Source organism: Ovis aries, chromosome 11 (genome assembly GCF_016772045.2).
Source record: "Ovis aries strain OAR_USU_Benz2616 breed Rambouillet chromosome 11, ARS-UI_Ramb_v3.0, whole genome shotgun sequence".
NCBI classification, from domain to species: domain Eukaryota; kingdom Metazoa; phylum Chordata; class Mammalia; order Artiodactyla; family Bovidae; genus Ovis; species Ovis aries.
Window position 1 is genome coordinate 50,947,840 of NC_056064.1, and position 12,809 is coordinate 50,960,648.

At 51.0% G+C, this 12,809-nt stretch overlaps 1 protein-coding gene across 7 annotated transcripts in view; it reads left to right on the forward strand.

Moving 5' to 3' along the window:
* Window positions 1–12,809, forward strand: part of SLC38A10 (solute carrier family 38 member 10) — a 40,384-nt gene that overhangs the window by 14,452 nt on the left and 13,123 nt on the right. For all 7 annotated transcript variants that reach the window (XM_060394959.1, XM_060394960.1, XM_042256755.1 and 4 more), the window contains exons 9-10: window positions 1,600–1,711; window positions 2,549–2,655. In XM_060394959.1, coding sequence (XP_060250942.1) covers window positions 1,600–1,711; window positions 2,549–2,655 — 219 coding nt within the window. The remainder of the gene's footprint in view (window positions 1–1,599; window positions 1,712–2,548; window positions 2,656–12,809) is intronic.

The window sequence follows — 12,809 nt, forward strand, 5'->3', positions numbered from 1 at the left end:
CCCAGCTGACAACAGGTGGTACAGGTGTGGTAGCTCATGCCCCAGGGCGAGGGCATGGAGTTGGCCCTGTCTCTCTGTGGTGGTTCTTGTGTTCCTGCCCAAGTCCTTGAGCCTGGACTCCTGGTGGTCAGTTGAACTGCTTAGGCCACAGAGGCGGGGAGGGGAGAGTCCAGTAGGCAGGCAGGGAAGGTGGCTACTTAGGACAGCTGGAACCAGGCTTGTGGTCTAGTGGCTGGCACGTGGTTGAGTCAGCCTCCCTTGGATTCTGCCACCAAGGCCAGCACCTTGAGGCAGAGCCCCTGCCTGAAAAGCTGGCTGCCCGACCCCTGCCCCAGTTGGCTGTCCAGGCGCCCCTGGGCACCACGCGAGGCTCTGTCCCCTTGGGGGGCACAGCAGGCTAGCTCTTGGAGCCCTGGGGTCCTCGTTTGATGCACATGTGTGCTTCATATCTGAGAAGCATTTGTGTCTCTGTATGTAACCCATTTTTATCATTTTTAAAATTACAACATCAGTACCGATGATAAAGGCAATGTTAACTCGAGTGGAAAGCTTACCTGCATGTCTCCATCCTCACGCGAATGGCCTCTGCTCCCCTCAGTGTCTGTGTGCATCTCTGCAGATTTCCTCTCGCTGCATTTTCTGTCTCCAGTCCACGTGTATCCATAGAAACCCCCAGCATCACTGCGCCCTTGCTCTCACCTCCTAGTCGTTGCTTGACGTCTCCTGGTCACCCTTGACCTTTCGCAGATAACTCCTGTGACCCCTTGATGCATGTAGCTGCTTGTTTCTTCTCCTCTTAGAGTGTTTCCTGGGGAAATTTCTGCAGGATGCTGAGCCAGAAGGTATAGACCTAACACCCACCCTCTCCAGTCGGTTCTGAGAAAGCCACCATTGCAAGTCAATTCTGGATGTTGGGTGCCTCCAAACTGTAGTTCGAGAAGGGTTGAAGCTTCACTTGAGTGGTGTTTTCCTAGCCCAGCAAGAGTAATCATGGTCGGCCCTTCCTGTGTGCACAGCACTGTTCTAGAAGCTTCTCTCCCATCACCTCCCACCACGGCCTGATGAGATGCTTCCGGTGCCCCTGTGCCTTTGGGTGCGGAGGCCGAGGCCAGAGATGGTCTCTTGGGCTTGACTGTAGCATGTTGTGACTTCTCCCCTTGTCTTCTTCCTGGACTCACCTGCTGGAGGCAAGGATGGCAAAGCTGAGCCTGTCTGTGCACATGGGGGGCCCACCGCACCCTGAAACTGCTGTGTGTTACTGTGAGTGGGGCTGTGCTCTGCCTCCTGTGCCAGGCGGTGCTTTAAAAAATCTCTGTCACAGCACTGCTCTAAAAGGAGGACGGAAGGGTTTGTTCCGAGTTTCTCAGAATGAAGTTACCCCCATAGCTGCTGTGAGGAGCAGCCTGGGCCTTCTGGGGCTCCAAGCTTCTGGTTGCAGGTTCACATTCAGGCACAGCTGCCTGTGCTGGGAGTGCTCACCCACCGCCTCCCAGGCCAACCCGCCTGGGGTGTTGGCAAAGCCCTTTAGGGACGTGCTTACAGGAGAGTGGAGAGGAAATTGGTCATTTCTAAATCTTGTTTTTATTTTCTTTCATATAGCAAAAAGACGGGACCTTCGCCGCTGGAGGCTACATGCCGCCCCTGCGGTTTAAAGCCCTCACCCTCTCGGTTGTGTTCGGAACCATGGTCGGTGGAATGATGATCCCAAACGGTAAGGCGGGGGGCTGCTCCAGTGACCAGACTCCCACCGGCTTACCCCACCCTCCCTGACCCCGTCCTGCTCTTGTGCGCCCCTGCCTCTTTGGTGTTCAACCAAGACACTCAGTCTTGCCACCATCCTCTCTGGGCAAAAAAACAGGTCCAGAGACTCTTGGGTTCTCTTTTCTTTGACGCCCTGAGAAAGGCTAGGGAGAAAACGCTGCAGCTTGATGGGACCACAAACACGTGGGTGGAGCTGCCAGGCCTGATGTGCGAGTTGGCGGTTACCAAGCAGTTCCTTCCTTCCTTCTGACTCCTGATTTTGTTGACACGTCACTGAGGGAAAAGGGGCAGGGCCCTGCTCCAGCACAGATAAAGCTTATTGTCCTCAGACATCCAGTGGGCCCTACATGCCCTCCAGGCAGTAACCCTGAGGCCCCCCACACTCCTGGCTTCCCCACAAACCAGGACAGGCTCTGCTGGGTCACTCGCTGGGCACCAGGTGGGGTGATGTAAAATGAGCTGGCCCAGAGACCCCCGCTGGGTGCCCGGACACTCTACAAGGAGCAGGAGCAGTGATGTGGGCCTAGCATGGGGCAGGAGGTGCTGTTAAGCTCACCTCGCTGGCAGGGAAGCCAAGGTTCAGAGAGGGAGGGCCCACCTGAGGCTGGCCCCATGCAGCCCTTCATCACGGTGTCAGGGTGGACAGCCCCGCTGTCTTTGTGAGCACAGCAGGCTATGCCCTGCTCCTTGCTGCTGTCCAGCAGCATGCGCAGAAGGGTCCTCGTGGGAAGATGGCTCCTCACCCTGCTCGCTGGAAGCTCACCCCTCCCTGTCGCTCTCCTGCCAGTGGAGACAATCCTGGGCCTCACGGGAGCCACCATGGGAAGCCTCATCTGCTTCATCTGCCCGACGCTGATCTACAAGAAGACCCACAAGAACTCACTTTCCTCCCAGGTGCGTGCGGCGTTGTCACCCCACTCCTGGCGGGGCTGGGTCGGGCAGAGCAGGAGGGCATGTTCCCTGATGGCCACTGGGAACTAGTTGTATTCCTTACACAAAAGGATTGTGGTCCCACAGGTCTGGGAGACGTGGGTCCATGCCACGGTGAGCAGCCTTGCACCCCAGGGCCACCGAACTGAGCCAGGCTTATCTGAGCGTTAAGTACTGAACAGCTTTTCCCTGCCTGTCTGTCTGGTGACTGGATTATCCGCGTGTGCCTCTCGTGTTCCATGACCCTGACGCCATCCTCTGCTGAGGTCACCCACAACTGTCTTGCTAGGGACTCTGGGTTTTTTTTTTTTTTTTAATTTATTAGGCTGACCCGGGTCTTAGTTATCTGACATGTGGGATCTTTAGTTGCAGCGTGCACGATCAGGGATCGAAGCCAGGCCCCCCCCCCCCTCCCCGGCACTGGGAGTGTGGAGTCTTAATTGCTAGACCACCAGGAAGTCCTTGGGGACTGTCTTGTTGGTGTCGTCTCTCCAGGCTTTCATTGTTACGAACAAAGCCACAGTGAATATGTGTACACAAGCATTTCTATACATTTGAGGAAGTACTGTAGGAAGCTACCTGGGTCTGGGATCCCTGTATCAGAGAGCAGGAGCTTCTCCTCAAGGACCCATGTGCGGGTCAGCGCTGTAGCTCCGCGGCTGAGCTCGGCCTCTCCTCTCCATTGGCCCGAGGGTGATGACAAGTCTTGGCTTCCCTGGAGTGAAGGTGGGCATTTCTCTTTCCAGGAATTGTCTGTGCTTTTTGCTCACCTTTTATGGAGTTGTTGAGCTTTTGGTAAATTCTTTGGGAACATAGTATACGTAAGGCAAAGCACATAAATCTCACATACAGCTTGATATATGTGGGCTAAGTGAAATGAAAAATGTGAGTGTTAGTTGCTCAGTCATATCTGACTCTTCAGGGCCTCATGGACTGTAGCCCGCCAGGCTCCTCTGTCCATGGAATTCTCCAGGCAAGAATACTGGAGTGGGTAGCTATTCCCTCTTCCAGGGGATCTTCCCAACCCAGGGGTCGAACCCAGGTCTCTCAGATTGCAGGCAGATTGTTTTCCATCTGAGGCACCAGAGGGTGTGGCTAAGTGAACACAGTCACAGAACCACCTCAAGGGCAGATACAAAACATTCCAGCAGGCAAAGCTTCCCTGGGGCGCCCTAGTCTTTCCTCCACAGAGATTACTGCCTGTCTTCTTATGTTTTGGAATAATTTTGCCTGCCTTTCAAGTTGGTAAAAATGGAGCCTGACAGGAAGTATTGGTGAGTGTCTGGTTTCCTTCCTTAGCTTCACGCCTGAGTTCCCAAGTTACTGCTGGGTGGCCAGGGGTGGTCTACCTATCCTCCCTGCCATATGCTTCTCCACGTAGGAGTCTACGGTCACCCAGAGCTGAGTGTCCTGGATGGGCTGCTCTGCCTGTTTCTTCTGGTGCAGCCCGTGTGCACTTTGGTTGGCAGTTCTCTTAGGTGTGGGATTGTTGGGTCCCGGGGTTATGTCTGTCCAATTTCGGTAGATTTTTCCAAAGTGGTCCTCGGGCGCCATATTGGAATTTTAATTACATTGGCATCTACGGTCCCTTTTTCAGTCTCTAGCCCTTCCTCTGGATGTATAGCGGTCCCTCGTTTGGGTTTTAATTTGTGATTTTCAGGTGACTGATGACATTGAACACCTTTTCATGCTCTTGTTAGCTGTGTGGGTTTCTTCTTTTGTGCCTTTCAAGTCTTGCCCATTTTTTATCTATGAGTTGTCTTTTTCTTATTGATTTGTGGAGGTTTGTTAAAGATTTGAGATACGAGACTTTTTTCAGACATGTGTATTACAAATGTTTTCTCTCACTGTTGGCTGCCTTTTCACTTTCTTCTGATCAACAGATATTCTTAATTTTAGTGTAGTTCAGTTTTTTGAGTTTTTCATTTGCTTTGTGCTTAAAAAAATTTTTTTTTAAAATTTTTATTTGACTGTACCAGGTCTTATTTGAAGCACATGGGATCTAGTTCCCTGACCAGGGATCAAATCTGGGCCTTCTGTAATAGCACAGAATCTTAGCCACTGGATTACCAGGGAAGTCCCTTGCTGTGTGCTTTTGGTGTACTATTTAAGAAATTTTTGCTTATCCCCAGGTCCTGAAGACAGTGTGCTCTGTCATATTGTAGAAGCTTTTTGTTTTCTCTTTCACATTTAGAGCCATGCCCATCTGGAGTGCCTGGTGTGTGGCAGGGTCAGGGGTCATGTTCTGGGTGGCTGTCCAGTTGAGCAGCACCCTTTTGCTCCGGCATCATTGTGGTCAGTCACCTGTGTACATGTGAGAGTGAGAGCTCCTGTCCCTGGTCTGTCTGTCTCTCCCACACCAGTGCTACCTGTGTTGATTGCGGAGGCTTTTTAATGAGTCTTGATGCTGGCAGCTTTATTCTTCTTCAGGGTGGTTTTACCTATTATTAGTCCTTTGCATTTCCAACTCAATTTTTTTTTTAATTAAAAAAAAATACATTTTGGCTGCACCGTGAAACACATGGGATCTTAATTCCCCAGCCAGGGATTGAACCCGTGCTCCCTGCAGTGGAAGCCAGGAGCCTTTAACCACTGGCCGGCCAGGAGAGTCCCCCAGCCCAGTTTTAGAAGTGGCTTCTCAGCTGTTGGTGTTTGACTGGGGTTACATCAAACTGCTGATCGAAGACTTGACATCATCATTCACTTTGCGACTTTTCCTAATTTCCATCCTTGTTTCTCCTTTCACCAGTGGCTTACTTAACACTAAAACTTTAATTTTTCCTAGAAAAGCATTAAGTAACAAAAAACACTGTAATAAGTTGGGAGAGAAACCACAGAAAAAAGAGAAAACATCTTAGTACTTTTAATGGTACTGTTTACCTGATTTTTGGATCAAAGACCCCACGTCTTTATTTTTCAGTGGTCCTACATATTAGGTAACCAGCCTTGCTCTTGACTGCCTGCTTTTCTTGAGGCAGGTCTCAGACCTTTCCTTATCGGAAGCCCCTCCGTCTGTAGCCCTCTGGGGACTCCATCTGATATTCACCAGTGGTTTCTCTAGATTTCCAAACTTTGGGGGATTTCCTAGTACTCTTTTTGATTGATTTCAAGCACAGTTCCAATGTGGTTAGAGAACTGAGCTAAAGAACTTAAGTCCTCGGACGTTTGCTGGGGCCCAGCAGGTGGTTGATTCCGACGGATGTTCAGCTGTCTGGTGGTCTGCAGTTGTTACATGCTGAGCACATCCCGTGTGTGGTTGGGTTGAGTTTGCTAACTGTGATTTTTTTAGATTTTTATGTATTCTTACTGATTTTTTTTAATCTCCTTGTGTATCAATTATGAGAAAGATATGACAGTTTCCATTTGAATTACTTAAAGGTTCATGTGTCGTTTAGTTCTATCAAGCTTTGCTTTTTGTCCTGAAGCTGTGTTACTAGGAGCTTAGAGTTTTAAGATGGTTATATCTTACTAAACTGACCCTTTTCTGGATGAAATGTCCCTTTTTTGTCTTTGGAGATGCTTTTCTCCTTAAAGGCAGCCTTGTCTGATACAGTGTAGCTAATCCAGGTCTGTTCTGGGTTTATATTTGCACAATATCATTTTTGTTATCCTTTCTCATTTGATGTCTTTGTACCTTTATATTTAAGGTTATGTCTTGGGTAAGAGCATATAGTTTGCTTTTGTTTTGTTTTGATCCAATCTGTTAATAGGAGTATTTAAGACTATTTACAGTTAATACCGATTTGGGGAGTGGGGATTAAAGCCTCCGTCGTACTGTTTTTCATTTGTTCCATCTGTTCTTTTTTCTGTGTATTTCCTTCTTGCTGCCTTTTGGATAAATCAAGCATTTTAAAGTATTTGTTCTCTATTCTCTTCGCTGGTGTTGTACATTTCTGTTCTGCTAGTGGTTATACGAGGCAGTTTAATATGAAACCTTGGTTTATTAGAGTTGACCATAAATTAGTTGTTTTTCTTTTACTAATTCCCAGACGAAGTAATCATCCAACAATATTTTAACTCCATTAATCTTTGTCTTCGGCCTTCAGTGCTATTGTTTTTCTGTGCTTTAATTTTCTGTGTATTTTAAACATTATGAGACATTGTTTCTGTTTTTCAGATAGTTGATGTTTGTTCGTTTTGGTCCTTTGCACCCTCTTGGTTTTCTGGGGCCTGGTCCCATCCCCTGGTATGCTTGGTAGTGTATGGAGGTGGGTGTGAGAAACCGTCCCTGGATGGTGATGTCCTGTGTCCAGCAGACAGAGGACGGGCAGAAGGCCTGTGTCCACTCGAGAGCAATCTGTGTCAGGTTTGCCTTGACACAGGCAAGGGTGTAGCCCTTCCTGAGTCAGGTTGCTAAATTCTCTGCTTAGCTTTCATCTTCTTGGCAGCTGCTCTCTGCACGACTCGGCGCAGCTGGTGGCTGGCATGTGCCTTGGGGAGAGCTGCTCACAGAACATGGGTGCCTCCTGGAGGGTTCCTCTTCTACAGGATCCAGTTCTGGCTGTGGGGAGCCCGGGGCTCGCCCCGTGTGTCTGCCGGCTCCAGGCTCCTGCTCTGCTGTCCCGGTGCGCAGCACTGCTGGCCAGGAAAAGCCTGCCCTGGTGGGTGGTGCTTGTCTCTGTTCTCTGGATTCTCACTCCTCGAGTCTCAGCCGCCGAAGCGGTTCAGCCGTGCCTTCAATTGAAGATTTTAGTGACTTTTAGGAGCTCCTTATAATATGAGGCAGTTAGTTCATTACCTGCCAAATGGCACATGTTTTTCCCAGTTTGTGAAGTCCCAGCGTTTTAGTCTATCAGACTCTTTTTAGGAGAGAAAAAAGTCATTATTAAAATGACCCTCCTACGCCAGTGTTATTTTAAGGAGTTTTTTCATCAGTTCCTGTAGTAATTCCAGAACTTCATTTTTCCATTTAAATCTTTTACTTTTTTTTTCCTGTGCCACATGGCGCGTGGGATCTTAGTTGCCAGACCAGGGATTGAACCTGTGCTCCCTGTAGTGGGAGTGGCGAGTCGTTACCCCTGGGCCACCAGGGAAGTCCCCCATTCAATCTTTGACTCATCTGTATTCTATTTTGGTGTAAGAAACGAAGTAGGTATCCTCAGTTTTTTCTAGCTGGCTGCCTAGTTGTCAGAACACTGTGAGTCCGTCACTGGTATGAAATGTTACTGCTTCTGTGTATTAAATCCCTGTATGTATCTGCGCTTGTTTGGTACTTGCATCTCAATTTCCCGCCTGTTCTGTCCAGTGATGTGGCCATCCGTACTGTTGTAATTACCCAGCCTTGCGATGGTTACTCCCTTGCCTTGTCGTGTGGCTCTGAAAATGTTTTAATTCTAATCTCTCTTCTTTCATTAATGATGTTTCTGGTTGTTCTTGATGACTTTCTTTTTTTTTTTTTGGCTGTGCCACACGGCTTCCGGGATCTCAGTTCCCTACCCAGAAATTGAGCTCAGGTCATGGCAGTGAAAACCCAGAATCCTAACCACTAGGCCACCAGGGAACTCCCTGTTTACTTTCTATGTGAATGTTCCAATCAGCCGATCTGACTCTTAACAAAAATAAATCCACGTTTTTGGTTTTGGTCTACTTGGAATTCGTTGAAGCTGTAGATGAATTTAGGAAGAATCATTCCCTTGACACTCCGGCTAATCTGCGGAGTGTATTTGTGAGCCTCCCAGTGTGATAATGGGGTGTGGCGCTCAGTTGTCACGGCTGCTCTCAGCCCACCTTCCCCATCTCCATCTGCTGGACCAGCTTCTGTCTGCTACGTATGCCGGGGCTACTGGTACCTCCCTTTCCTCTTGCTTTTCCAACTGTTTGTACATAGGGAGGCTATAGATTTGCATTTATCGAAGTTTTACCCACTGACCTTACGGCCTCTCTTGGTAATTTCACCTCCTCTTTCTGGTTGTTTCTCATCTGTGTCATCTTGTGCCTCTCTCCGTGGCACTTGGGGGTGAGGGGCCAGCTCATTATCTTCCCAGCTGAACTGGGACAGCTTGTGGTGTTGAATCGTCACATGTAATGCTGGCTTTGGCTTCATGTACAGAAATGAACATGCGCATTCAAAGGCCCCCACATTTCTGTAGACGTGAACACACTTAGAATCACGTTAAAGTGGCATCTCTCCGTGCCTGTTTTAATATGGATTGTTGAAACTGGAAAGCACATCGAATCATATTAACTGCCTTCCGACCATGTGCGGAGAAGATGGTAGGCTTCCCCACTGGACTTAGTGTTCTGGTGAGGTGCGTTGTGGATCAGTCCTGGGGTGGACCATCTGACTGTGGCATACCGTTTGTATGTGTCGCTGTTTTACTTCTGAATGTGGAGTTTTCATGTTTTGAGAAAAATGAGGTTTGCAAGGGGCACACTCAGAAATGTGGCTGGAGTCTGGTGTGCAGACCTCGGGCCTGGAGGGCACCAGCTTGGGGTGCATCCCTGCTGTCCCGGGAGCCTGGCTGCGGCTTTCCTGGATGGCACAGACCTGGTGTCAGCCCGAGTCCACTTGCCCCACTTGCCTGAGTGTTGCCAGCACTGAGGTGCTTGTTCCTGGCCCTGGCCCTCCAGAAGAGGCAGGGAAGGTAGGGGGGTGCAGGTTATGGGCCAGTTGTAGCTATGCTGGAGAAAGGCACCAAAGAGTGTTCTGAGAAACATCCTCAGAAGAATAAGCAGTGGCCGTGGAAACACTACTGGCCCTCAGCTAGGTGAAAAGAAACCTTACCTGTAACCACCAGTTCATCCTTTATGTTGAAAATTCAAGAACCTGGAGAAGCTCTTCAGTGGGGCTGAGTTAGAGGGGTGGGTTTGCCACCCAGAACTGACACAGTGGGTGGGAGCCAGCAGGGGGAGCAGGGCCGCCTGGAACTGGTGGCTGGTGGGAGGCAGTGGAGCCCTGAGCTAGAGCTGTACCAGCCTCCACAGGAGGGTTGGAAGGCGCTACTGTGCCCCTGACACAGGGATGTAGATGCCCACTGGGACCTCGCCCAGAATGTGACGCCTCTGCCTCAGGGCTGGGGTGCCTGCCATGCCCTGATCCCACTGCACTGAAGACCTGGAATGGGGTGCACGCGGCAGACTCCGGATCCCCTGCCTCGAGGTATGAGCCGTGTTTAAACATGTACGTCTTCAGGCTCAGGTGTGAGCAGTGAAAGGGGACACCTTCACTCTGGGCTGGTGCCTCTCTCTTGTTCTGAGTTGGGGATCCCAGCAGACTGGGGGCCCTGGGGTGTCACACATGGTCCCCAGGCCAAGTGCGTGGTTTTGTCATAAATACCGGGCCTGAGACGTCAGGATGTATTTGCATTTCTCCTCCTGGCAGCTCTGTAACTGGTTAAGAAGAACAGAAGTCAGGGCTGCATGATCAGATGTCTAGTGCCCCGGGCTCGCTCACCCATCTTGCCCCATTTTGAAGCAGCTCTTGGATTTGCAGAAGTTGTACCTGAAAGATGGGTTTTGCAGGCATGAGCCCCTCCTGCCCCTGTCCTGAGGCTGTGGCAGCCCGGTACCCCTGCTGGCTTCCGCTGTGTCATTCCATCACGACTGTTTGGCGTGGTGCAGACCTCGGCTGTGGATCCTTCTTCTGGGAGCAGCGTCTCTTTCTTGCAGAACTTTTGGGGGATGGGTGGTCATCCCTGTTCACACACATGTGGCCCCAGCCTTCCACACTTCATGGTAGAGCGGCGACCCGAGAGTTCTGGCCTCTTATGACCTTGGGGCCTACCGGATGCCTCAGGCCTTTGGTGGGGCTGGGGGTCTGTGATCAGTGCAAACTGGTCATGGCTGCCCCAGGGACTTGGCCAACATCTGTACCCTTTGCAAAGTTGGGCCCAAAGGACTTCACTGGTGGCTCAGAGGTAAAGAATCCCCCTGCAATGCAGGAGACCCAGGTTTGATCCCTGAATGGGGAAGATCCTCTGGAAGAGGAAATGGCAACCACTTCAGTATTCTTGCCTGGGAAATCCCGTGGACAGAGGAGCCTGGTGGTCTGCAGTACACAGGGTCACAAAAGAGGCAGATATGACTTAGCGACTAAACAAAGTCCGGCCCACCTGGAGCATCTGCCGTGGGGGCCGTGTTCCTGCCCTGGTGTGGACTGTCACCTCCCAACACGTGCCTGCTGGCAGACTGTGATCTGGTCACTGCAGCAGCACCGCCCATGGACCCAGACCCCCTCGGTGTCCGGCATGGCCCTCCCACGTCCTCACTGATGCCAGCCTGGCATTAATCCTCTGCTCTCTTCAAGCTGGGGTGGCTTCGGCTCCCCTGCCTGGGGGTTTTCGTGGACCTGTGGCGTTCCTTTAAAAGAAAGGGTTAGAGTGGAGAGCTGGGATCTGTTATAACTGCTCTGGAGGGGCCAGCAGGCTGCTCACACTTAAGACAGTGGTCGGCTGACGAGTACCCCACAGAACCCTGGGCATCTCAAATGCCAGGTGTGTCAGGGGACGAAGGGTGGGGTGGAGACAGCTGCTGGGTAGGGGAGCAGAGGTGGGTGTCTTCATGGACAAGGTGGAGACAGGAAACACACTTTGCTGGTGGGGTCATGAGATGTCTGGGCTGGAGGCAGAGACAGGTGTGTGTGTGGCGCCATGCAGTGCTTCCTGGCTCCGTGCAGGCTCTTCTTTGTAAGTTGAACTTGTAAGTTGACACTTTCTTGGCCTTTTTTAGCTTGCTGTCTTCCAGCATTGATGGAGTTAACGTTTTTTATTTTGTGTGCGATTTGTTTCTTTAAGGCCAGAAAGCGGAGGGTTGAAATAAATCATTCAAAGCCATGGATGAAATGTTGCCTTTGGCTTGTCGGTCTCCTGTGGAATGTTCAGTGATGTCCCTGTGAAAATAACCCAACACAGAAACGACCAACCAGCTATCTTCATCTCTGTGTCAAGACCATTTTAGGGGTGGCCCAAATCAGGGCCTGGAGGGGACGGGCTTCTGTTGGTGACGCCCAGGCTCACCTGGCTCTGTCCTGGGGGCCGTGCTGGAGCTCCCCTCCCGCTCTGGCCAGCCTCGCAGGCAGAGCCACTTCGGCCGTTTGAGTGCTTCAGTAGGGCGCTCACTCGGTCTTGCCCTCGTCCTGTCGGTGCCACGGGGTCCAAGGTGGGACATAAAGTTCTTTTTGTTATTTTCTCAGCTGTCAGCTAAAGAAATACAAGATGCAAGGGATTTAAAGTTTCTTTTTTATGTTTAAAAAACTACTTTGGTGGTGTCTGCTGTTGCTTCTCGAACCTTCCCTTTGTGGTGAGCGGGTGTAATGTGCTGCTCTTTGAACTCACAGCTGAAGCTGGCATCCACATGTTTTCAAGAAAATTATTTGAAGTGGGGGACAGGAGTCGGGAGCTCTTGACCCCACGCTGTGCTCAGTGTTCAGTGCTGCTCAGACACCAGGGGCTCAAACCCAACAACATCCCCACGCGCACCTGACTGAGGCTGGCTGGTGGTCAGTACCGGAGGGGCACTGACCAGGCCTCTCTGAAGCATCACGGACCCTGGAGCATGGCCAGCATTATGCCTCTGTGAGCCCCAAACCAGCTCAGTGTTTCCAGAGTGACAGTGGAGAAAATAGACTTTCTCTCTGAGGTTCTCCACGCTGGTTGGCATCCACCTTCAGGAGCACAGGGCCTTTCCTTCTGTCAAAAATCTTTCTTCTGCAGTTGTATTGAGCCTGGGAAAGTCTCACTGGTTCTTTTGAACTGATATTTTTTTATTAAGAGTCAACGTGCCTTTCAGGAAAGGTTTGAGTTCTGGCTCTGAGAGTGCATGGAGGTGGGTGGCGAGGTTCCCCAGCTCCTCGGGCAGGCTGCCTTGTGGCTCTTCTCCGAGGACCAGGAGTTACTGCTCCCTGGGGAGAGCCAGGTGGGCCAGGCTGGGAAGGGCAGAATGAGCTGTGCCCACTGCTGTCACAGCGGAAGTCACGTGGAGAGCATCGGTGGGCCCCGCGTGGTTCCCGTCCTGAGTTGCTGAGGGCAGCACTTATGATCAGCCTCGGGGCCATCACAGGAGGGATGGGGTGGTGACAAGCCCTCTCAGTGAGCAGCAGCGCATCCTGCTCAGCTTGCTGGGTAGCACCGATGGGCACTGACTGCCAGAGGGGGCGAGGAGCCACCTCCTCACAGCCATCC